Below are 25,604 nucleotides of genomic sequence, written 5' to 3'. Positions count from 1 at the left end.
CCAGAGCTGGGGAGAGAACCCAGGAGTCCTGGCTCCCAGCCCCCCCTGGCTCTAACCACCAGTCCCTGTAACGCTGCTGGTTCTGGTGGGACACTTCTGAGAGTGTCAATTCAGGACAAATTGCTTAAAGCAGGGCAGTTGCAGCCCAAGGCTGGGGTTCCTTTAATAATAAGGCAAACCAAACCAGCCAAACAGAGAAGACTTTGGTTTTACCCCACTGGCTGACCACAAGTCACACAAGCAATTCCCTTAGACACTCCAGTTTCCCAGTATCCCCACCAGTGCCACTCGTTATGGGGACGAATGGTTATGAAAACCAATACCCCAGTAAAAGAAAAAAATTTCTTCCTATCCCAAAGGACCGAGCCCCAGACTCAGGTCAATATACAAATCAGATCTTACCCACAAATCACGCTGTTGCCACTCCTTTAAACCTTTAGATTCTATTCATAAAAGAAAGAAATACAGAGGAGAGCAAAAACTGGTTAAAGAAATCAATTACATACACTAATGGCAAAGTTCTTGGTTCAGGCTTGTAGCAGTGATGGATTAAACTGCACGTTCAAATCAAGTCTCTGGAGTATATCCACAGCAGGATGGGTCATTCAGTCCTCTGTTCAAAGCTTCAGTTTGTAGCAAAGTCCCTCCAGAGGAATGAAGCAGGATTGAAGACAAGATGGAGATGAGGCAGCTGCCTTTTATAGTCTCTTCCAGGTGTAAGGACACCTCTTTGTTCTTACTGTGGAAAATTACAGCAAAATGGAGTTTGACATCACATGAGCAAATCACATGTCCATGCATGACTCAGTTCTTTACAGACGGCAGCCATTGCCCACATACTATCTTGAACGTCCCCAGGAAGGCTTCTTATGTGGATTGGAGTCTTCCAAGGTCCATTGTCAGTTAAGTGTTTCTTGACTGGGCACTTAACTTGCAAATTCCTTTCTCAAGAAGCTGACCAAATGCTTTACCAAGGCTACTTCAGAATTAAAACACATTGATATACAAGTACATAGCCAATATTCATAACTTCAACTAAAAAAATGATGCATGCATACAGATAGCATAATCTTAATCAGCAAACCATTACCTTTTCATAGACACCTTACATGACAACCTTTGTACAACATTTGCTGCAAATATATAACAGTAGTTGTAACAATGATCTATACGGTTACATGAGTAACGTCACAACTCCCCTGCCCTAACCACTAAACCCCACTCCCCTCCCAGAGCCAGGGAGAGAACCCAGGAGTCCTGGCTCCCAGCCCCCCGTGCTGTACCCCACTAGACAGAATCAGCCATTCAGAGTGGAACCAGTCTGTGGTTTATTGCACCCAGGACAGGATCTCAGGGACAGAGTTGCCAGCAGCTGCATGGGGCCCGTCCCTGGGGCTCGCCGGTCGGGCTCAGATGGACGTGCTGTTCTCGATATGGTGGGGATCCAGGTAGCGGTAGGGGATGGGCAGGGATTTGTTCCTCTCTTGAATCTCCTGCGAGATCTGGGCCAGGCGCCCCTGGAAGGCTGCGATCAGCTGCTTGGGCTCCTCCTCTATGAAGTGCTCATCAGGGTATGTGCCCAGGGATCTCTGCAAAGGAACAGGAGAGCGGTGAGAGACAGCACGGAAGGGCTCCATTGCCCGGGGCTGAGATGCAGCCACCTCTAGGGCCAGGATCCCTCACATGCCCTAGAGAATGGGGCAGGTGTTTAACAGCTGTGTAGCAACACTGGGAAGAGTTCAGGCCAGGGAGGGAAGGAGAATCCTGCAGCCGGTTGAAACAACACGGTGGAATTTATGGGTGTTTGAACGGAATCCCCCAAAGTGCAGCTGGGCCGAGACACCTGGGTTCATGCCCTGGCTCATGTGAAATGTCAGCGGGTCCTTTATTGTCACCACAACGGGGGGAAGAACTCAGCTGAACAGCTCATTAAAGGGACACCCCCAGCCACAGCCCAGTGCCCCCTAGCACCACTCTGGGGCCAGGCCTGCCAGGGGAGAGTGCCCCCTGCTAAGCCCCGCCCCCACTCCCTTCAGCACAGCATCCCCTAGTGCCACCCTGGGGACAGCCCTGCCTGCCAGGGAAAGTGCCCCTGCTGCTCGCACCCTGCTCCCTGGCCCACAGCGCCCCCTAGCTCCCGTGTGCTCACCGAGTCCCCCGGTTCGCAGCAGAGGACCCATAGGGTGTAGATGGCAATGCTGGTGCTGTTGACCTCCGGAATGGTGTCCAGGTAGTTCTCCAGGGAGGTGGTGCCTTTGGCCTGGGGTGGGGGGTTCCTCATGGATCCCGGGAAGTTGGGCATCCAAGCTCCGAGCTCGTACTGCGGGCCAGAGAGACCCCCACAGTCAGAGGAGCCGGGGACCCCCCAAGCCCAGCAAGGGATCCCGCAGCCCAGACGGGGACTGGCCTAGCCCAGACAGGGATTCCCCCCTGCCCTGACAGGGACTCCTCAGAGCCCAGCTGGGGATTCCCTCATCATCCTGCCCAGGAGGCACCAGCACAGGGAAGGTCTGGCTCAACCAAGAGACCTGGGCACCCGGGGCTTGGTCAGAATGTCTCCCACGGGGAACAGTTAGGAAAGTCAAGATGGGGGTTGGGGTGCTGAGTGTGGCAATGGGGGAGGGTCCTGGGGGGCTGGGGCACAGTCCTGAGGTGTCCTGGGTCTCACTGGGGTTGGGTGCTGGGTCGGGGATTGGCTGCTAGAGCAGGGTCCTGGAGAGTGAGGTGTCATTGGGGTGGGGGCAGGGTGGGGGTGTTGGTGGCTGGACCCCAGGGCCCCGTGTGAGGTGCGGGGATGTCGGTGGCTGGACCCCTCGGCCCCGTGTGGGGTGCAGGGTGGTGTGTCTGTGGCTTGACCCCAGATCCCAGTAGGGGTCAGGGAATGAGTCCCCAAGTGCCCAGGCTGGCCTCTCCCTACCTGCCCGTTGTTGAGGGCAGCGTGCCGGGCCGAGCAGCAGTAGATCCACATGGTCAGGTACTTGATGAGCTCAGGGATGCTCTGCAGGGATGAGGGGAAGCCTGCGGGATGCAGAACAGGCGTCACAGACCTGGCCCGGCGCTGCCCTGCTCCGTGGCCTTGAGCTGGGACCCCTAGAGCCAGTCTGATGCCTCCCTCTGCTGGAGCCTCCCCTGGAGAGTCGCTCCCCTGCTCTGGGCCTCAGCTCAGCCATGTGCCATCTCCCCACCCTGCCTGTTATCACAGCAGGGATGTTCCCAGTCACCCCACAGTCCCATCCCACCACTGTGACCCAGGCCACCCTGTCCCTCCAGGGTCAGACACCTTGCTCCCCGTCTGGGGGTCATGACGCCCATGGACAACTGCTGGGATCTGGCCCCATTGACTCCAATGGAGAGAAACCCATTGACACCAGCTGGGATCTGGCTGACTGTCATGAAGTCTGGAGATGCCCCCCAGTGACCCTGCATGGAGCCCAGTGACCAACGGCTGCAGAGCTCTGGGTTCACATGGCCCCTACCGGACGCCTCATTCCCCAGGAAGCCTTCATGGAAGATCTCGTCTGCCCAGGCCTGCAGCTCGCAGTCGGCCAGGACATGGGCATCGCTGCGGTAATAGTGTCTGATGATGCCGGAGACGAAGCTGGAAAGAGAAGAGATGTGTCATCTTGGTGGAGCAATGCAGGCCTCATCACTCCCCAGTTCACTAGCATCAGTCAGCCAGCATCTGCAAACAGCCCAGTGCTACCACAGACCCTTGCCGGTACCTAGCGTCCCCTCCACTTCACCCATTCCTAGCTGTGGGAGCATGACCTGGTGGCTAAGCCTCTGGCCTGAACTCCAGGTGATCCTAGATCTCATCCGAGGCAGAGTTTAACTTTCCATTTCAAATTGGGCTTGCTCTTCTGGAAGTTAATATGTTAAACAAAAGTTGCCATTGACACAAAACATCTTGGCTTGACTGAAACCAAGTGTTTCCATTCACCCCCAACGAGACCTTTTCCAGGAATTTGGTTTTGGGCAAAATTCCCAAAAGTTTGACTTTTCCTCTCCATTTTTGCGTATTTACCAGTTTTCATTCATTTTTCCAAAGCCAACCAATCTACCACACAAAGTAAGTAACGGGGGTTTGGATAAAGGCAGGGGAGGGGATGTGACATATCTATCTTCAGGGTATACATTAATAATAGACCTCTAATAAGTCAGCCCAAATTGCTTTGAATTTTTCGGGCATTCCCTTTCTCCGGAATGCCAGCCATTCGTTAGCTGAGTGATCAGCCAGATCGCCCAGCCAGGCATCAATGTTTGATGGGGGTTGAGTTTTCCATTGTGGTAGGATTAATTTTTCAGTGCCCAAAGCTGCCCGTTGGCACCACACTGCCTTGTTACCAGGGAACCTCCAGGTATCAGGAATAGAATCTGTGACACACTGTACCTCAAAATAGCTCCCTGTAAAAACCATATGTGTCATTCATATATAGTTGTCATATTTCATACAAAGCATGCCATGTACAATATCATATGAAAGGTCATGATCTTCTGAAACCCCTTGTTCTTTCCAAATATGTATATCGCTAGTGCGTATGAAGTTATGAGATTTTGCTGGGTGGTTGTCACTGAAATATGCTGTAAATTTGCTAGTGACATACAAAGAACTTCCCCCCACCCAGGAGAGTGTTCAACGATCATGAATAAGCAGGGAGTTGTAATCAAGGGATTTACACTTCAATGAGGGCTGCCCAAGCACCACACAATGGGGACTGTTCCACTCTCTGACTCAGTTGCACAAGACCACCAGAGGGATTGCTCAACCCGATGACTCAGCAAAGCCCACCAGGAAGACAAAAACTTTAACTGAGGAAACTGGTCCCAGGCTTCTGGGAGAAGCCTGTGTATTAAGAACTGTAACATCCAGTGGGATGAGAAAATTGCTTGATGTAAATGCTGCCTAGGTAATAAGGTTTATGATTTAGACTGTGCGCTTACCTTTTATTTTCTTTGGTAACTATCTCTAACCACTTATGCCTGCCACGTATAATCACTAAAAAATCTAGATCTTTCTGTAGTTAATAAATCTGTTTTATATTTTACCTAAAACAATTTGGTTTGGTTGAAGTGCTCAGGAAATCTCAGCTCAGGTACAAAGACTGGTGCATGTCCTCTCCGCATTGAGGGAGGGGCGGACTGGATAATAAACTGAAACTGGCCAGGCTTCTGATTAGGGCAAGATGGTATAGTTCTGGTGTGCAAGGCTGGCGAGAATTGGCTGGTGCCCTTCTCTGTGTGATTCATTAGTGGTTCAAGGAGCATTCATGCAATCTAGCTGGGTGTGGGGGGGCAGTGTCTTTGAAAAAGTGCCTTTTGGGGAATTACAGTTTTTTTTTAAACTCAGAATTCTTTATGTGGCAGGAAAGCCGTGTTCTAAGCAACTCTGAGCTGGTGGGAATTTTCCACATGCCATCTCCTTCATCGCCACCCTCTGCCCCGGCTCCTGCTCCTTACCTCTCAATGGCCAACCAGATCTTCAACCCATCATCCCTGTAGTAGTAATTGGGAATGCAGTCAACCCCGCGCTCTTGGATATCATCAGGGAAGCAGAGGGAGGCATAGGAGAGGCAGGACATGCCCTTGGCCATCAGCACCTTCGTCCCCTCAATCCCCGAGCCCATACTCTGGGAAGGAACCAGAGACAGAGCCTTCAACCTCTGAGCCACCGGGCCCGGAGCAGGTTAGAATGAAATACCGCCACGATCTATTTCAGCGCAATGAGACAACTGACAATACGCCCCATGACAAATATGCCTCCCCTATGTTTCGCTTTGCATTGTACCCCAAAAATGACCGATCACTCACAACCTCCGGTGTATGTCCAACCAGTTCTTAGAAACCTCCAATGCTGGAAATTCCACAACCTCTATACTTGCTCCAGAGTTAATTATTTTTAGAGATGTTTCAGAGTAGCAGCCATGTTAGTCTGTATCTGCAAAAGAACAGGAGTACTTGTGGCACCTTAGAGACTAACAAATTTCGCTGATGCTCAAATAAATTTGTTAGTCTCTAAGCTGCCACAAGTACTCCTGTGCTTTTTATCTTTAGAGAGAGAAAGCTTTTCCTAATATCTAACCTAAATCTCCCTTGTTGAAGATTAATCCCATTACTTCTTCTTCTGCCTTCAGCAGGACCAGATAACAATTGATCATCGTCCTCTTTGTAACATATTTGAAGACTATCAGGTCCCTCCTCTCAGTCTTCTTCTCTCAGGACTAAATGTGCCCAGTTTTTTTTTTAACCTGGCTTCATAGATCAGGGTTTCTAAACCTTTTATCATGTTTGTTCCTCTTTTCCAGACTCTCTCCAATTTGGCCACTTCTTTCCAAAGTGTCTGTCTGTCTGTCTGTCTGTCTCTCTCTCTCTCTCTCTCTCTCTCTCACACACACACACACACACACACACTTCTCTAGCTGAGGTATCATCAGGGCCAGACAATGACACATGACACTCCTGTTAATACAGCCTAGAATAATATTAGCCTTTTTTCCAAATGTGTTGCATTGTTGTCTTATATTCCACTATAACTCCCAGATCCTTTTGAGCAGTACGACCCCACCCCCGCCCCCGGCAGCCAGTTATGTCCCATTGTGCAGTTGAGCATTGGAGTTTTCCTTCCTTGGTGGTGCACTTTGCACGTGTCTTCACTAAATTTCAGCTTGTCAATTTCAGCCCAATTTTTGGAGCTGTGGCAGTGGCTTTGAGTTCTAATCCTGCCCGTTGAAGTGCTTGCAACCCCTCCTGGCTTGGTGTCAGCATAAATTTTATCAACAAAGTCTCCACTCTGTTATCCAAGTCATTCATGACAATATTGAATAGTGCCGTACCGGGCCTGACCTCTTGTGGGACCCCACTAGATTCCCTGTTTGACAGCGGACCATTGAGAACCATTCTTGGTGTCTGGTCTTTCAACCACCCATAGTAATTCCATCCAGCCCAAATTTCCCTAGTTGGCACGTGGGATGTGTCAAAAGACTAAAATGAAGATATATCACATTTACTGCTTCTCCCCAGTCACAAGGCCAGCAACACTGTCCAAGAAGGAAATTAGGTTGGTTAGGGATGATTTGATCTTGACAAATCCATATGGGCCATTCCTTCTAACCCTATGGGAACATATTGATTGTTTAATAATTTGATCCAGTATCTTCCAGTTAGACAGACTGGTTTATAATTCCCTGGGTCCTCTTTGTTCTTCTTTTCAAAGACAGATGTCATGTTTGCCCTTCTCCAGCCTGCTGGGACCTCACCCGTCCTCCAGGAGTTCTGGAAGTTAATTGCTAACAGTTCCAATGAGCTGAAAGCAGAGCCATATGGTGCAAACACCGGGACTAACTGAGATGGAGGCTGGCCCGAAGTACCTGCTCTCCAGGAGGTTCCCGATGCAGTTTTCATGGAGAGACAATATGGGAAGAGAGCTTCAGTGGTTCCAGGTGAGCCCGGTACTCCCAAGTATGTGGCTCTGGGAGGGGAATGGGGGCTAGTGGTTAGAGCTGGAGGAGCAGGGAGCCAGGACTCCTGGGTTCTGTCCCCAGCTATGGGAGGCGAGTGGGGTCTAATGGTTAGAGAAGAAGGGGCTGGGAGCCAGGACTCCTGGATTGTCTTCCCAGCTCTGGGACAGGAGTGGGGGCCTAGTGGTTAAAGCGGGGGGGCTGGGAGCCAGGACTCCTGGGTTCTCGCCCCCGCCCTGGGAGGGCAGCGGGGTCCAGTGCCCCTGACTGTGGTGTCCTCTCACTCTTTCAAGGTTCCCTCTGCGTCCGAGTAGCTGGGTCCTGGCCACGACGTTGATGTGCAGCGTGTAGCGGGTGTGGGGCAGCAGCAGCTAGGGAGGGGAAGAGACACAGGGATGGGTGAGGGCAAGTAGGGAGCCACCCCCAAGCCCCAGCCCTGCATATATCCGGGGGGCAAGGACACAGCCCCTCCAAGAAATCAGCAGCGGCTCCTTCTCCCCCTTCATCCATGAGGTCAGGAGGGTGCTGGACCATGATGGGTAGAATGTGGCGAGCGTGGGCCACGCCCAGCCTGGCACAAGCACCTGCCAGGCACACGCATGTGCAGCTGGGCACAGCTGGATGCCGGCAGTGGGGAACATCTGGCATGCTTCCCCTGCAGGGCTCTTCTCTCCCACACATCTGGGCACAGCTGGCCCCGGGGGTGCCTATTGGCCCTGTCCCCTCTGGGAGGGTGGCCTTCCCCTCTCTCACCTTGAAGAGCGGGTGGCACATGGGCAGCTGACGCAGGGTGGCCAGGACGAAGGCCTCGTTGATCAGGTGAGTGAGCAGCAGGTGGCTCACGGCTTCGTGCACCAGGACGTCAGCGTAGCGCACCCAGGTCTTGGCCAGGATCCAGTCCCACTCGGAATCGCTGGGCAGGAAGATGGGGCTGTTGGGGCCTGGACACTGGCTGAGCTGCGGGGGAGGGGGAGAGGCCCAGGATGGGTGGGAGGATGGATTGGCACAAACCAAGTGTGTGAATCCTGCTGCTTCCCCCAGGGGAGCCCAGGGGCTGGAACCCAGCTGCCAGGATGAGGGGACATGACGGTGTCACAAATCCAGTGTTAGAAAGAGGAGACACAGAGCTGGGGTGTGTGCACACATGCATAACTGGGCCCACACATACAGCTGGGGTGTGCATACTCACACAGCTGGGCACATGCATGCATGCACAGAAGGGTGTGGGGGGATTAGGGAGCCTGGACTCCTGGTTTCTCTCCCTGGCTCTGGGAGGGGAGGGGAGGGAAGGGAAGGGAAGAGAAGGGGAGGACTAGTGGTTACAGCAGGGGGGCTGAGTGCTAGGACTCCTGGGTTCTCTCCCCAGCTCTGGGAGGGCAGTGGGGTCTGGCAGTTAGTGCAGGGGGACTGGGAGCCAGGATTTCGGGGTTCTCTCCGTGGGCCGGTCCTTTAGATGGCAATGGCCAGCCCTGGGACTGTGTAGCAGTCGGGGCTGCATGGGGGTCCCACCAGGCAGCTTTTGGGGGTGCCAGGGACTGTTACTTGAATGGCTATGGGGACGAGCTCCCCGGAGGGCTGTAGGTGCAGCAGGCAGAGGGGCGCGGCGATGTACTGCTGGTAGCCGTTGATCGTGTTGGCCGGGACGCCCTCCAGGATTTTATAGTCAGCGAGGAAGATGTTTCCCTTCTGCAAGGCACAGGGAGAGCAGAGCAGAGTGAGAGGGCTGGTGGAAGCCAGCGCTTCCAGGGGTTCAGAGCGGGGACCCCAGGGCGTGGGGGAAAGCTGGGGTGTCCGTGCTCTGAGCTTCCCCACAGCAGTGCCCTCTCACCATGCTCTGAGCTTCTCCACAGCAGTGCCCTCTCCCAGTTCTGTGAGCTTCCCCACACTAGTGCTCTCTCCAAGCGCTGTGAGCTTCCATGTAGCAGTGCCCTTTCCCAGCATTGAGAGAGTCCCCACAGCAGTGCCCTCAGCGTTGTGAGCTTCCACGTAGCCATGCCTCTCCCAGTGCCATGAGCTTCCCCGCAGCAGTGCCCTCTCCCAGCTCTGTGAGCTTCACAGCAGCAGTGCCCTCTCCCCATGCTGTGAACTTCCCCACAGCACTGCCCTGGGACTAGACTCTGGAGCCGAGTGGCCAGTGTGAGCGCAGCCACTGGCTCTGGAGTAGGGCCCACTAGTCAGCTCTGACCCATGGCTGCTTGTGCCTGGAGCGATGCTGGGGAGGGAGCTGCAGCGAGAGCTGAGACTGCAGCCTAGTCCCCCCAGGGGTGTCCCCAGAGCCCCACTTACCTCCAGCTCATCCTGCAGGCTGGTGCTTTCCCCCAGGAAGGAGGCCACCATGGCTGGCATGACGGGGAAGTTGCAGGGGAGCTCTGTGCAGCGCCGGATCACCACCGGGTGGACCCCGTTCAGGAACTGGTACCCGAAGAATGTGTCCTCTCGCCAGTGCACCTGCACGTACTCTGGGGGGACATAGGCAGGGCAACCACGAGGTTGATGGGCCAGGACTCAAGGGAGCCAGGTTCGAGTCCTGCCCTGGGCATCTGGGGCAGCTTTTGTTGTCTCTCGGGGCCACGGCCTCCCCCAGCTGGAAAACGAGGCTAATGGTCCAGCATGAGGGAGGTCCAATCTCAGTGGGGGTCTGGGCAGCACCTGGCACAATGAAGCCCCCAGTTGGGGGAGTGTCTGAGCAGTGTCCAGCACAAGGGGGTCCCAGAGCGTGGTCAAGGGGTCTGGGCAGTGCCCGGCACAAGGGGGTTCCTGAGCATGGTCTGGGTGGTCTGTGCAAGGCCTGGCACAAGCAGTGCTGCTGTCTCTAGCCACTTGCATCACACTCATCCCTATCACTGTGGTCTGTGCGTGGGGGCTCCTGTGGGCCCAGGCGAGTGGGAATCGGAGGAGTGGGGGGTCACCCACCTGTGATCAGGGTCTTGTTGAAGCAGAAAACCTTGTTGATGTCATCCAGCTTCACCCAGGAGTCGGTGCAGCTCAGGAAACCCTTCAGCCGCAGCTCCACCTTCCTGGGGGGGCAGAGAGACATGTGAGAGCCCCCGGGGGGGGCTTGGGATGGGGATGGCCATTTCTGCCCCCGACAATAACAAATGGGGCCCCCCTTTCTTCCCCACAAAGATGCACTGGTGGCAAAGTGGAGCCACGCTCGGGGCAGCTGCCCCCTGTTGCAGTGATGGGCTCAGGCTCTTGTCAAACTCAGGCAGCATGGCTGCAATGGTTACACCTGGGTTTTCAAGCTCTTCTCCCCTACAACAAGGACTAGAGTGAGTAATATGGGATTAGGGGGTGTATGGGGACGGATAGATAGACAGATTGATCGGTGGGGATGGAGAGAATGAGAGAGAGAATGGATGTGTCTGGGAACAGATAGAGTTAGGTTATAGAGTAGGGCTAGGGATAAGGGTTAGGGTATAGAGCAGGGTTAGTGGTTAGTCCCTGGGGCTGGGCCTTGGGGTCTGGGCTGCACACACATATGCCTCCCACACCACAGGAAAGTGGATGTCTTGCTGAAGGGTCAGAGTTAAGGGTACGGAAAGGCACTAGGCTACACGGTTGGGTTAGGGCTAGGGAAGGACTATAGGGCCTAGGCAGAGTAAGAGACGATTATGGGATGTGGGTTACGGTAGGATTAGGGAAAGGAGAGGTACAGGGTTAGGGTTAGGGGTAGGGTTTGGGTTTAGTCTCTGGGAATCATAGAATCATAGAATATCAGAGTTGGAAGGGACCTCAAGAGGTCATCTAGTCCAACCCCCTGCTCAAAGCAGGACCAATTCCCAGCTAAATCATCCCAGCCAGGGCTTTGTCAAGCCGGGCCTTAAAAACCTCCAAGGAAGGAGACTCCACCACCTCCCTAGGTAACGCATTCCAGTGTTTCACCACCCTCCTAGTGAAATAGTTTTTCCTGATATCCAACCTGGACCTCCCCCACTGCAACTTGAGACCATTGCTCCTTGTTCTGTCGTCTGCCACCACTGAGAACAGCCGAGCTCCATCCTCTTTGGAACCCCCCTTCAGGTAGTTGAAGGCTGCTATCAAATCCCCCCTCATTCTTCTCTTCTGGAGACTAAACAATCCCAGTTCCCTCAGCCTCTCCTCATAAGTCATGTGCTCCAGACCCCTAATCATTTTTGTTGCCCTCCGCTGGACTCTTTCCAATTTTTCCACATCCTTCTTGTAGTGTGGGGCCCAAAACTGGACACAGTATTCCAGATGAGGCCTCACCAATGTCGAATAAAGGGGAACGATCACGTCCCTCGATCTGCTGGCAATGCCCCTACTTATACAGCCCAAAATGCCGTTAGCCTTCTTGGCAAGAAGAGCACACTGTTGACTCATATCCAGCTTCTCGTCCACTGTGACCCCTAGGTCCTTTTCTGCAGAACTGCTACCTAGCCATTCGGTCCCTAGTCTGTAGCAGTGCATGGGATTCTTCCGTCCTAAGTGCAGGACTCTGCACTTGTCCTTGTTGAACCTCATCAGGTTTTTTTCGGCCCAATCTTCTAATTTGTCTAGGTCCCTCTGTATCCGATCCCTACCCTCTAGTGTATCTACCACGCCTCCTAGTTTAGTGTCATCTGCAAACTTGCTGAGAGTGCAGTCCACACCATCCTCCAGATCATTAATAAAGATATTAAACAAAACCGGCCCCAGGACCGACCCTTGGGGCACTCCGCTTGAAACCGGCTGCCAACTAGACATGGAGCCATTGATCACTACCCGTTGAGCCCGACGATCTAGCCAGCTTTCTATCCACCTTACAGTCCATTCATCCAGCCCATACTTCTTTAACTTGGCGGCAAGAATACTGTGGGAGACCGTATCAAAAGCTTTGCTAAAGTCAAGGAATAACACATCCACTGCTTTCCCCTCATCCACAGAGCCAGTTATCTCATCATAGAAGGCAATTAGGTTAGTCAGGCACGACTTCCCCTTCGTGAATCCATGCTGACTGTTCCTGATCACTTTCCTCTCCTCTAAATGTTTCAGAATTGATTCCTTGAGGACCTGCTCCATGATTTTTCCAGGGACTGAGGTGAGGCTGACTGGCCTGTAGTTCCCCGGATCCTCGTTCTTCCCTTTTTTAAAGATGGGCACTACATTAGCCTTTTTCCAGTCATCTGGGACCTCCCCCAATCGCCATGAGTTTTCAAAAATAATGGCTAATGGCTCTGCAATCTCACCCGCCAACTCCTTTAGCACCCTCGGATGCAGCACATCCGGCCCCATGGACTTGTGCACGTCCAGTTTTTCTAAATAGTCCCGAACCACTTCTTTCTCCACAGAGGGTTGGTCACCTTCTCCCCATGCTGTACTGCCCAGTGCAGCAGTCTGGGAGCTGACCATGTTCGTGAAGACAGAGGCAAAAAAATCATTGAGTACATTAGCTTTTTCCACATCCTCGGTCACTAGGTTGCCTCCCTCATTCAGTAAGGGGCCCACACTTTCCTTGATTTTCTTCTTGTTGCTAACATACCTGAAGAAACCCTTCTTGTTACTCTTAACATCTCTTGCTAACTGCAACTCCAAGTGTGATTTGGCCTTCCTGATTTCACTCCTGCACACCTGAGCAATATTTTTATACTCCTCCCTGGTCATTTGTCCAATCTTCCACTTCTTGTAAGCTTCTTTTTTGCGTTTAAGATCAGCAAGGATTTCACTGTTTAGCCAAGCTGGTCGCCTGCCATATTTACTATTCTTTCTACACATCGGGATGGTTTGTTCCTGCAACCTCAATAAGGATTCTTTAAAATACAGCCAGCTCTCCTGGACCCTTTGCCCTTCATGTTATTCTCCCAGGGGATCCTGCCCATCTGTTCCCTGAGGGAGTCAAAGTCTGCTTTTCTGAAGTCCAGGGTCTGTATTCTGCTGCTCTCCTTTCTTCCTTGTGTCAGGATCCTGAACTCGACCATCTCATGGTCACTGCCTCCCAGGTTCCCATCCACTTTTGCTTCCCCTACTAGTTCTTCTCTGTTTGTGAGTAGCAGGTCAAGAAAAGCTTTGCCCCTAGTTGGTTCCTCCAGCACTTGCACCAGGAAATTGTCCCCTACACTATCCAAAAATTTCCTGGATTGCCTGTGCACCGCTGTATTGCTCTCCCAGCAGATATCAGGGTGATTAAAGTCTCCCATGAGAACCAGGGCCTGCGATCTAGCAAATTCTGGGGGATGACCGGGGCTGTGGGGGCTGGCAGTCACACATTGACCCCATGCTCGAGGAAGGGAGAGGTCTTGATGAAAGATTGGAGTTACTGTGTTATAGTATAGAGTTAGGGTTAGTGTATAGGGTTATGATTAATGTACAGGCTTAGGGTTACTATATTGTGTTTTGTATGGGGATATGGTTAGTGTAGGGTTGTTTATTGGGTTAGGGTTACTGTATAGAATTGTGTATACAATTGGGTCAACAAACATGTGGACAAGGCGGATCCAGTGGACATAGTGTACTTAGATTTCCAGAAAGCCTTTGACAAGGTCCCTCACCAAAGGCTTTTATGTAAATTAAGCTGTCATGGGATAAAAGGGAAGGTCCTTTCATGGACTGAGAACTGGTTAAAAGACAGGGAACAAAGGGTAGGAATTAATGGTAAATTCTCAGAATGTAAATTCTCACATGGGAAAAGATAACCCCAACTATACATACAATATGATGGGGGCTAATTTAGCTACAACGAGTCAGGAAAAAGATCTTGGAGTCATTGTGGATATTCTCTGAAGATGTCCACGCAGTGTGCAGAGGCAGTCCAAAAAGCAAACAGGATGTTAGGAATCATTAAAAAGGGGATAAAGAATAAGACTGAGAATATATTATTGCCCTTATATAAATTGATGGTACGCCCACATCTCTAATACTGCCTACAGATGTGGTCTCTTCATCTCAAAAAAGATATACTGGCACTAGAAAAGGTTCAGAAAAGCGTAACTAAAATTATTAGGGTTTTGGAACGGGTCCCATATGAGGAGAGATTAAAGAGGCTAGGACTCTTCAGCTTGGAAAAGAGGAGACTAAGGGGGGATATGATAGAGGTATATAAAATCATGAGTGATGTGGAGAAGGTGGAGAAGGAAAAGTTATTTACTTATTCCCATAATACAAGAACTAGGGGTCACCAAATGAAATTAATAGGCAGCAGGTTTAAAACAAATACAAGGAAGTTCTTGTTCACACAGCGCACAGTCAACCTAAGGAGGTTGTGAAGGCCAGTTCTAGAACAGCGTTTAAAAGAGAACTGGATAAATTCATGGTGGTTAAGTCCATTAATGGTTATTAGCCAGGATGGGTAAGGAATGGTGTCCCTAGCCTTCTGGCAGAAGAGAGATCACTTGATCATTGCCTGTTAGGTCCACTCCCTCTGGGGCACCTGGCATTGGCCACTGTCGGTAGACAGGATACTGGGCTAGATGGACCTTTGGTCTGACCCAGTACGTCCGTTCTTATGTTCTTATGTATAGGTTATGGTTAGTGTATAGGGTTAGGGTTAGTGTATAGGGATGTGTATAGGGTACAGGGTTAGTGTACAGGGTTAGGGTTACTGTACAGGATTAGGGTTACTGTACAGGGTAGTGTATAAGGTTAGGGATCGTGTACAGGGTTTGGGTTAGTATACAGGGTTGGTAATAGGGTTAGGGTTGTGTACAGGGTTAGAGTCACTGTACAGGGTTAGTGTACAGGGTTAGCTTAGTGTAAAGGGTTGTGTAGAGGGTTACTGTACAGGGTTGTGTACAGGGTTAGGGATAGTTTATAGGGTTGTGTATAGGGATGGGTTAGTGTACAGCGTTAGGATTACTCTATAGGGTTGTGTACGGGGTTAGGGTTAGTGTACAGGGTTGGGTTAGTGTACAAGGTTAGTATTGCTGAACATGGTTACTGTACAGGGTTAGGGTTACTGTACAGCAGGGCTAGGCAACCTATGGCACGCATGCCAAAAGCAGCACACCAGCTGATTTTCAGTGGCACTCACACTGCTTTGGTCCTGGCCACCAGTCTGGGGGGAGAAGGGGAGGGCGGCTCTGTATTTTAATTTAATTTTAAATGAAGCTTCTTAAACATTCTAAAAACCTTCTTTATTTTACATACAACAATAGTTTAGTTATATATTATAAACTTATAGAAAGAGACCTTCTAAAAACGTTAATGTATTCCTGGCATGCAAAACCTTAAATTAGAATGACTAAATGAAGACTCGGCACACTACTTCTGAAAGGTTGCCGACCCCTGGTGTACAGGTTTGTGTACAGGGTTAGGGTTAGTGTACAGGGTTGTGTACAGGGTTAGGGTTACTGTACAGGGTTGGGGTTAGTTTCTAGTGGCAGGCCTAGAGGCAGGCACTGGGAACAGGCCTGGGCCATGGTTAAGCAGCACTCACGCGGTCACCCCACGCAGCAGGAAGTTGGTGCTCTTGGTTAAGGAGTACGTGGAGTTAGAGTCCAGATCAATGATGTTGTCCACGTCCAGGCACTGGGGCAGTCCAGGGGCGAACTCCTTCCACCTGGGCAGGGAGAGACCTCAGGGGATATTAGCTCTGGCCTGCTGCTGCCCCGACAATCACTCAGCCGCAGTCCCAGGCCTACCTGTCTTGTGGTTTCTACCACCACCTCCATCCCCGGGACCCTGCGCAGCCCTGACCCACAGGGAGCTCCCCCAACTCCCATCAGGATCTCACTCACCTGTAGCACTCACGTCGGTGCTTCAGCTCAGCCTGCCGCTGCTCCAGCAGCAATGGGGAATCGGCATCGTTACAAATCATCTGGCCTGGGGGAGAGACAGAACGTCAGAGAGAGAGAGAGACAGGGATGTGTATGGGATAGATAGATAGAGAGATAGATCGACCAATCTATTGATCGATCTAGTGGGTGTATGGGGGTGGATAGATAGCTAGAGGAATATACAGGGATGGATAGATAGAGGGGTGTGGACGGTAATGAATAGATAGAGGGGATATATGGGGATGGATAAATAGAGGGGATGTAAGGGGATGAATGGATAGATAAAAGAGTGTGTACAGGGATGGATATACAGAGGGGGTGTATCGGGATGGATAGATGGGGGGTTGTACAGAGATGGATAAATGTAAGGCTGTGTGCGGGGATGGATAGATAGAGGGGTTGTACGGGGATGGATAGATAGAAGAGTATATACAGGGATGGATAGATGGGGGTGTGTATGGGGATGAAAAGATGGGGGTGTGTACAGGGATGGATAGATGCAGGGAAGTGCACAGGGATGGATGGATATGGGTGTGTATACGGGGTTCGATAGATATGGGTGTGTATACGAGGTTGGATAGCAGAAGGATGTGTGCAGGGATAGATAGATAAAGGGGGTGTATCGGGATTGATAGATGGAGGGGGTGTAAAGTGATGGATAGATAGAGAGGTGTGTACGGGTTCGATAAATAGGGGTGTATGTACAGGGTTGGATAGAAAGAGGAGGTATGTGCAGATGGATAGATGGGGGAGAACAGGGTTGGATAGACAGAAAGGTGTACAGGGATGGATAAATAGAGGGGGTGTATGGGGATGGATAAATACCAGGGGTGTATGAGTATTGATGGATAGATAGAGGGCTGTGTATGAGGATGGATAGATGGGGTGTGTAGGGGGATGGATAGATGTAGGGGTGTGTAGGGGGATGGATAGATGTAGGGGTGTGTAGGGGGATGGATAGATGTAGGGGTGGATGGGGATGGATAGATAGAGGGTGTGTACAGGGATGGATAAATAAATGGTGTGAACTGGGATGGATAAATAGAGTGGGTATATGGGGATTGTACAAGGGTTTGCTGGGGCTCGACCCTCTCCGGGGTGGCGGGGTGCCACACTGGCTCGCTACACCCCATTGAGCTTGGGGGGGGGATTAGTCCAGCTGTGGGGTCTCCCTCAGCAGCCCTTGCTGTAACTGGAAGCAACAGGATTAGGCCCAGGCCCTAAGTCAGGGCGGGGCAACAAACAGTAGGCTCCAAGCCTCCAAAGGCCTAGGAGAGTGGGAGACGCAGGCCCTCCCACTCCATTGCGTCTCAGCCCGGGGCCCTAGCAGTGACAGAAGACCCGCTGCTTAGTCAGTGGGGATCCTGGCCCCAACACACCAACATAGGCTCTGGCAGTGCTGCAGCCAGACTGGGGTCAGCTGCCCCCGGGCTACTTCCACACTCCCCCTCAGGGCCTACCGAGGTCCTGGTGTCGGCCTCTGGGGGATCCAGAACCATGGGTTCTTCAGGGCAGGGATTGATCGGCAGGTCCGACCACTCCTCCGGATAGCGGGCGCAGGGCAGTCCCGGCAGCTCCTGGTGGCCGCCTTGGGCTGCGGAGTTTTCCCAGCCACGAGCTAGGCTGGAGACGTCTGGTCTATCCGGCAGCTGGGGCTTTACTGAGCTCTGAGGACAAGCCTTTATACTTCCGGGTCGCCGCCTGACCCTCTGAGGGGTGGGTTCTGAGCTCCCTAGCTCCGCCCACTCCGGCCTCTGGATGGGCTCTTCCCCCTCCGGGGTGGCGGGGAGCCACACTGCCTCACTACAGGATGGATTGATAATAAGAGGGGTGTGTAAAGGGAGATGGATAGACAGAGAGGGTGTATGGGGATGGATGGATAGATTGATGTGGATGGGGAGGGATAGACAGAGGGTTGTGGATGGGGATGTAGAGACAGAGGGGTGTGGACAGGGATGTAGAGACAGAGGGGTGTGGACGGGGATGTAGAGACAGAGGGGTGTGAACAGGAAAGGATAGAGAGAAGTGTGTGTACGTGGATGGATAGATAGAGGGGGGTGTATTGGGATTGATAGAGGGGTGTATGTGGATGGATGGATAGATAAAGGGATGTGTGTAGGGATGAATAGATAGACGGGGTATAAAGGGATGGATGGATAGCTAGAGGGGTGTGGATGGGGATTGATAGATGTAGGGGTCTGTACAGGGATGGATAGATGTGAGGGTGCGTACGGGGATGGATAAATAGAAGGGTATAGACGGGAATGGATAGATAGAGGAGTTATACAGGGATGGATAGAGAGAGGGGGTGTATGGGGATGGATAGATAGGGGTGTGTGTACAGTGATGGATAGACAGAGGTGTTTATACGGGGATGGACAGATAGAAGGGACGTAGGGGGATGAATAGACAGAGGGGCGTGTACTGGGATGGATATATAGAGGGCATGTATGGAAATTGATAGATGGGGGTGTGGACGTGGATGGATGGATAGAGGGGGTGTATGGGGATGAATAGACAGAGGAGGTGTGTGGGGATGAATAAGTAGAGGGGTGTGGACGGGGATGGATGGATGGAGAGATAGAGGGGATTGGACGGGGATGGATAGATAGATGAGGTGTACGGGGATGGATATACAGAAGGCTGTTTTGGGGGAAGGATAGAGAGAAAGAGTTTATGGGGTTGGATAGGTTAATGGGTTTGCATGGGGATGGATAGATGTAGGGGTGTGTACAGGGATGGATAGATAGAGAGGGTAAATGGGGATGGATAGATAGAGGGGTGTGGATGGGGATGGATAGATAAAGGGGGTGTATAGGGATGAATGGAAAGATAAAGGGGTGTTGATGGGGATGGATAGATAGAGGGGTGTGTACCAGGATAACTAGCTAGCTATGAACCCAAGCGGCACCAGGCCGGCCCCCATGCCCTATCCCCAGCCAACAGCCCCCTACCTTTGCCCTCCCGCAGCTCCAGGGTGCGGTATCCCTCGACCCACTGGTAGCAGGGGAAGCGGTAGGTCTGGCCCTGGGGGGAGATGACCTCCACGAAGCTGCAGTACCAGTTGTCGGTGGGGTAGAAGGAGTAGGGCTCCTTGTGGAGCCGCACCAGGATGATGTCCCCCAGCCAGCGCCCGCAGCACAGCTTGAACTCCTCCACCTGCAACGGGGGGGGGGGGAGGGGGAGACCACAGCATGAGGGTGTGACTCAGGGATTAATCCAGCAACTCTGGGTGAACCGTCAGCATCTCTCTCCCGCCCCGCGCCTGCAAATAAAATACTTGTTAGCCTCCTGTGCCTTCACTGTGTGGACGTCTCCAAGGAAACACAGATTGGCGAGGTCACTGTTGCAACTACTGTTCTACTCAGCACCTGCCTTTCATTAGCCTGGAGGTAGAGGCCAAGGTTTTCCGGTTTCACTACAGCTTGAGGTACCTCAGCATAGCCGAGCAATGTATAGGAGAAGGGCACAATCCCTTTAAAGCCTTTGTGAGCCCTCAAGCGGTGCCCACCATGTTTTAGAGCTGACAGAAACGGGTCAGAGCAGCCCTGTGCATCTAAGCTTGGCCTCAGTTAAAGCAGAGGCTGATATCCTGCCCCCCGGCCATCCAAGCCCTCTACCGTGGGCCCAGCCTGCCCCATCCATGCCTTGCAGTTTAATGAGAGGTGCACCCCGTGTGACTTTGCACTTCATATGTTTTATAAAAATATTTTTGTAAGTGTGGATATGGTGTAACTGGAATATTCTTTATGCAAAACGTCTCTTGTAGGGTATCATTACAAAGCTTATAATCTACTGAGTGTGGTCATCCTATTTGTATGACTGTATCATTCTTGTATCTGAAACTAGGAATATGAAATATAACTCTTAGGTCCTATTGTAATTATGCAAAGTGTGGGTCATTAATGGTGGTTAGGAATCTTGATGGCTCCCATTAATCAGGACAATTGGTTGTAAATGGCTCTGTTTACTCGTAATTCTTCCTGTATACATGTATGCGAGCAAGTGGGTAATGAAATCTGACAGTCACATGTGATCATGTCACCTGAACTGTAATCCATCTTTAAGCTAGTGCTTTTCCATTGAGTATGGGGTGGGGGGTGGAGACCCAGAAAGACAAAGGATTCCCACCTTGGGCCAAAGCTATAAAAGGGGGTGGAAGAGAACAAAGGGGGCCACCAGTCATGATAAATCCTCGACTTACCACCTGAACTGTAACTAACAAGGGCTGTACCAGGGGAAAGGATTGGGCCAGCCTAGGAAGGAGTCTAATCTGTGAAAGAAGCTTATTGGAACATCTCAGAGGGTGAGATTTACCTGTATGGAGTTTCTTAATGTATTAGGCTTAGACTTGCGTGTTTTGTTTTATTTTGCTTGGTAACTTACTTTGTTCTGTCTAAAGAACAGGAGTACCTGTGGCACCTTAGAGACTAACAAATTTATTTAAGGTGCCACAAGTACTCCTGTTCTTTTTGCGGATACAGACTAACACAGCTGCTACTCTGAAACCTGCCATTTGTTCTGTCTGTTATTACTTGGAATCACTTAAATCCTCCTTTTTATACTTAATAAAATCACTTTTGTGTATTAACTAACCCAGAGTAAGTGCTTGATACCTGGGAGAGCAAACAGCTGTGCATCTCTCTCAGAGCCTGGACAATTTATAAGTTTACCCTGCATAAGCTTATACAGCATAAAACGGATTTATTTGGGGTTTGGATCCCATTGGGAGCTGGGTGTCTGGGTGCTGGAGACAGGAGCACTTGCTGAGCTGTTTTCAGTTAAGTCTGCAGCTTTGGGGGACGTGGTTCAGACCTGGGTCTGTGTTTGTAGCAGGCAGGTGTGTCTGGCTCAACAAGGCAGGGTTCTGGAGTACCAAGCTGGCAGGGAAAATGGGCTCAGAGGTAATTTCAGCACGTCAGGTGACAGTCCCAAGGGGGTCTCTGTGACCGAACCCGTCACACCCCACTCCCCAGGGCCCCACCAGGTCCCCAGTATTGAATCCCGGCCTTCCAGATCCTCGGGCGCCCTCCTGAGCTGCTGCCCCTCCTTGAACCTGCAGCCCCGGGGCAGCTGCAGCCCAGGCCCCCGATGGGCTGGGCTGGCCACGCTCTCTGTGGGTACCCGGACTATATAAAGACCCCAAGAGCCAGAGGAAGCTGGCTGAGTTACAGACCGATGCCTGTTGCCTCACCAGGCCCTGCCCCACAGCTTCGCCTGGCCCTGCCCCACTGCCTCACCTGATCTCCACCTAATCCACTGACCCGGCACCAAGTACCAGATCTTCCAGCCCTCTATGAAAACACCAAGCATTGCCCCAGATGTCTCCGATACTGATCGACCTCCTGGCTATCTAACCCCTTGAGTCTTGCTCTAGACACTCCCCCTTAGCCCGCCCTGTCCCCCGGGCATTATGGTCCCTGCAAATTTTCCCCCTGTGATCTTCAACCCCTGGCACTGGCTACTCACCAATACACCAGGCCTGCCATCCCAAAGGGGCAGCAGCTCGGGGCTGGCATGGCACTTAACGCTGCTGCGGTGAGATCTAGTGCTAGCGAGTAGATGCATATCGTGAGTCAGGGTGTTGGCTTACAGGGCCTACCGTGAAACATATCAATGCCAGTTTGGCAGCTTCTCTTCTGTCTCTTTAGACACCAGGCTGTGACTCCACAAAGAAATACAGCAACTTCTGCACTTGGATGGGTAGACAACCCTTGTTTATTGCAGCAGGTGGAAATCTGGATGATATTACAATGACTTATTGAATTACTTAATCCTTCTGCTCAACCTTGCTAAACTCTTCCAATTAGTAGCAGTGAATAGTAAGTGCTCAAGCCAGTGTGGACAATACCCCGTTTGCCTGTGAATATCTAGTGGACTCATAATATGGACAAAGCATCCAATACCTGCAGGAGCAGCTCGCTGCCACTGCCAACAACCGGACAGATTTAAAACATACACTCCAGAATGGTGTTAAAAGACCTTGACCCTGTCAGAGGAGGAGGAGCAGTTCTGGTGGTGGCCTGGATGTTGGACTATATTACAATGATCAGGGCTCCCGATGTTACTGTGGATTATTATGGCTATTGGCCTGTTGTTAAGTATGCTAATTTTGCAATGTCTACTGTGGTGGTGAAGGGGAGCACAGACCCACAAGGTACAACCACTAATTGTCATGGAAGAGGCCCTCCGCCACAGTGTGACAGATAAGCCAGACCCAACCTCTCGGGCACACCATAATGGGGCATCTGGCACACTCATTGGAATATGGATGTCCGTACAAGGGAAGGTGCAGGCACAGGGGGCAGTGGGGCAAATGGAACATCTGCACATTCCACCTTGATGCCTGGCCCTATCAGGAAATGTGTTGCCATATGTCCTAGGCTTTTCCCGGGATACCTGGGCCAGCGGATCCCAGAAGAAAAGAAAAAGAAGGGGGTGGAGTGTGAGGATATAGGCTTGTTTGTCAGCCTGAAATAGACTTTTGGGTGTGACTTTTTTATCCTTATACTAATATGTGGGAAGGAAAGACAAAGACACGGCGTGTTACATGTGCCCACAGCCAGATGGGCTGATAAGAGGTGGAACTAAAATGTTACAGGGCGTGCTGGGAGTGTAATCTACGAGCATACACTGGGAGGCTGCCTGGCTCCTCTTTCCAGCCAAGATCAAGCAACCAGTTAGGAGGGACAAGAGCGGCTGGGGGGGTCAGGGACACAACACACTAAAAGCCGGAGAAGAGCCTGGCTTTGCCCAGGACACAACCTCACTCCTTACCCCTCTGTAGTGGTGCAGGGGGTGGGGCAGAAGCAGCCAGGGAAGCTGTGGAAACCTGTAGCTAATTAGGGCGAGGCTTGATAGGAGCTGGACGGGAGGCAGCTGCTGGGGCAGAGCAGATATAAGGAGCGGCCCAGCAGAGCGGAGGGGAGTCTCTCCCCAACAAGCAAGGGAGGAGGACGAGCTCCCAGGGATAGCACCAGAAATAGAGCAGTGCTGGGCAGGCTCAGGGGAGCAGAGGGGGAGCTCTGGCCTGTTACCTGCTAGGCTGGGCAAGGAGGCTGCCGCTAGAGGGTCCCTGGGTAGGGACCCAGAGTAGCAGATCGGTCTGGGTCCCCCCTTGCACTGCACCTGGCCATGGAGGAGCAGGGCTGATACAGATAGCAACTTGGCCCTGAAGTGAGGGGCTACACTTTGGGTTGTGGTTGGCCCCTGAGGCGGGTGCAAGCCACAGGACTGCCGTAACCCCTGGAAGGGAGGTGAGGAAGAAGTTGTGGGCACTCCCACAAGGAAGTGTCCTGTAGAGGACTCTGCTGAGTGGGGGAGCAACGCAGGTCTGAAATAGTGGAGTAGAGCAGACAATGGGCACCCCCTGCAGAGGGCGCTCCCGAGGTGGACTGAGCTAATCCCCAGAGCAACCAGCAGCTGGTGAGTCCTCCGCGCCGTTACACCCTCCCGTGGGGTACAAAAGCGGTAGGATGAAGACCCCAGACTCACGCCTCTCCAAAACGGAATATGACCATAAACTGTAAGGGGTGGAACCAGGGGTGTGCAAGGCTGGTATATTTGGGGCTGATAAGAAGGAGGGGGGAAATTGGGGAACAGGGACACAGGCTGGGCTCTGCAGCATCAGAACTGGGAACAGAGCTCTGGGAAATAGACTTTGCCAGCGTGTAGAGCGATGGATGTTTGCTTGGAACTAACCCCAATAAACATCATGTTACCTGCACTTTGGACTTCTGGTCTTCTGCTTACTGTCCATGTGGCAAGAACCAGGGGAGGAGGTGAAGGGAAAGCCCCCAACATACACCATCCCTCAGCGTCCCTCCCAAACCATCATGAGTTTGATTTACAAATCATGAGATTAAAGCAGTAACCCGTGTGCTTTGTATTTTTGAGGCATTTCTACAGCTAGTCTATTTTAGGTACCTGTCTGGCACCCATCACTGCTGTCTTGAGGCACCTTGAATCTTTAACACATTTACCCCCACAGCACTTTTGTGAAGTAGTACAGTGCTGTTATCCCCATTATATAAATGGGGAAACTGAGTCACAGAAAGGCTTTCAGACAGTGAGACTGCAGTAGCACAGGGAATAGAATCAGGATCTGTCATAGCCCTGGCAACTACTTTAACCACTGGACCATCCTCCCCATACAGTATAATGAAGACAGAGAATGGATTTTTCAGTTCTGGCAATTCCAACAAAATTGGGGGGCACAATTCACTTCTGGTCAAACCGAAAAAATTAAATTTTTGGCCAATCAAAAAGTCAGGGGACATCATTTCAGGTTGAACAAAATATTTCATTCGACCTGAAATAAAATGTTTTGTTTTGATTTCAAGCATTTTTTAATGTTTTAAACAAAATGAAACATAAAAGAAATGCTCATTGCCTAGAAAAATTGAATACTTTCATTTTGAAAATGAGAAGACTGAAACATTTTGATTTTTTTGTTTTGGAACTCAAACAGTTCAGTGGAATCAGTGCAAATTTGTGAAAGGTCGTGCCAAATACCAATTTTTCACCACAAAAAAAATTAGAGTTGAAAATTTGCACCCCTTTCTCCTCTCTAGCATGAACAGTAACATTCTCATAATAAAAGCTGCCAGTCTACTGTAAAAATCATGTGACTCCAGGCACTGGAGATTTAAGAAAAAAACACCAACCATTTGGAGATCTTTTAAGCTGCACTTAGTTCAGGTTTTCTGCGCAACCGAAGGGACTAGAAATTCAATATTTTTTCAAATGAACGCAGAGTCGCCCAGCGTAACCCCATGACTCCAGAAGCTGGGGATTGATGATCAAACAGCCCCAAGTCATGAGCATTGGTGACCCCCCACACACTTTCTACTGGGAGGTTCTGTCCACAGAGCCTGGCTCCGTTCTACTAGTACTCACCGCCTCGGGATTGAAGTCCTTCCCCCAGTTGTCAAGGGGCTTCTTGTCACTCTCCTCATGGGTCCCCACCAGGGTGATGGAGATGGAGCTGAACGTCCCAGCTAGCAGGAAGTTCCCGGTGGCAACACGGACTTTGTAGGTGTCCATCGTAGTTGGTGAGGAAGAGAGGAGCGTATCTAGAGGGTTCCCTTGTCTGGCTGGCCGTCCTTGCCAGAGATCCGTTATCTCCCAGTCCTGCCCCGCTGCTGGTTTTTATATTGCCCTCATTAAGCAGCTGGTGATGTGAGTGGTGAGTTCTTCCATGGATCAGCCACCCCCAGCACTGGGGATTGGACACAGGCAAAGGGCGGTGAGGCTGACTTGGCTAATTTTCATTTCCAATGAATGCTTAAGGAGGCCTCTGCCCACACAGGGTGATAAAACAAGCGGTGACAAACCAGGTGTTGGACTAGATTGGTAACTGGTATATTTCTGATATGGGAAATGTAAGAAAGAGTGACTCCACAGCAGACCCCGGGATTTGGACTGACCCTTAGAAAGA

The 25,604-nt window shown here is 51.4% G+C and overlaps 1 protein-coding gene across 1 annotated transcript; it reads right to left on the bottom strand.

The window, feature by feature from the left end:
• Positions 1–245: 245 nt before the first annotated feature.
• Positions 246–25,369, bottom strand: LOC101934678 (hydroperoxide isomerase ALOXE3-like). Its single transcript, XM_005314189.2, has 14 exons — positions 25,064–25,369; positions 19,120–19,324; positions 16,127–16,211; positions 15,826–15,948; positions 10,368–10,471; positions 9,741–9,913; positions 8,997–9,140; positions 8,208–8,411; positions 7,739–7,825; positions 5,458–5,627; positions 3,477–3,598; positions 2,918–3,018; positions 2,150–2,320; positions 246–1,589 (listed from the first exon to the last, which is right to left on the bottom strand). The coding sequence occupies exons 1-14, from the start codon at positions 25,208–25,210 to the stop codon at positions 1,410–1,412; spliced, it is 2,016 nt and encodes a 671-aa protein (XP_005314246.2). The 5' UTR covers positions 25,211–25,369; the 3' UTR covers positions 246–1,409.
• Between the last annotated feature and the right edge of the window lie 235 nt (positions 25,370–25,604).

This window comes from Chrysemys picta, chromosome 16, assembly GCF_011386835.1.
Source record: "Chrysemys picta bellii isolate R12L10 chromosome 16, ASM1138683v2, whole genome shotgun sequence".
In the NCBI taxonomy this organism is placed as follows: domain Eukaryota; kingdom Metazoa; phylum Chordata; order Testudines; family Emydidae; genus Chrysemys; species Chrysemys picta.
This window is presented reverse-complemented; position numbering and strand designations above follow the sequence as displayed.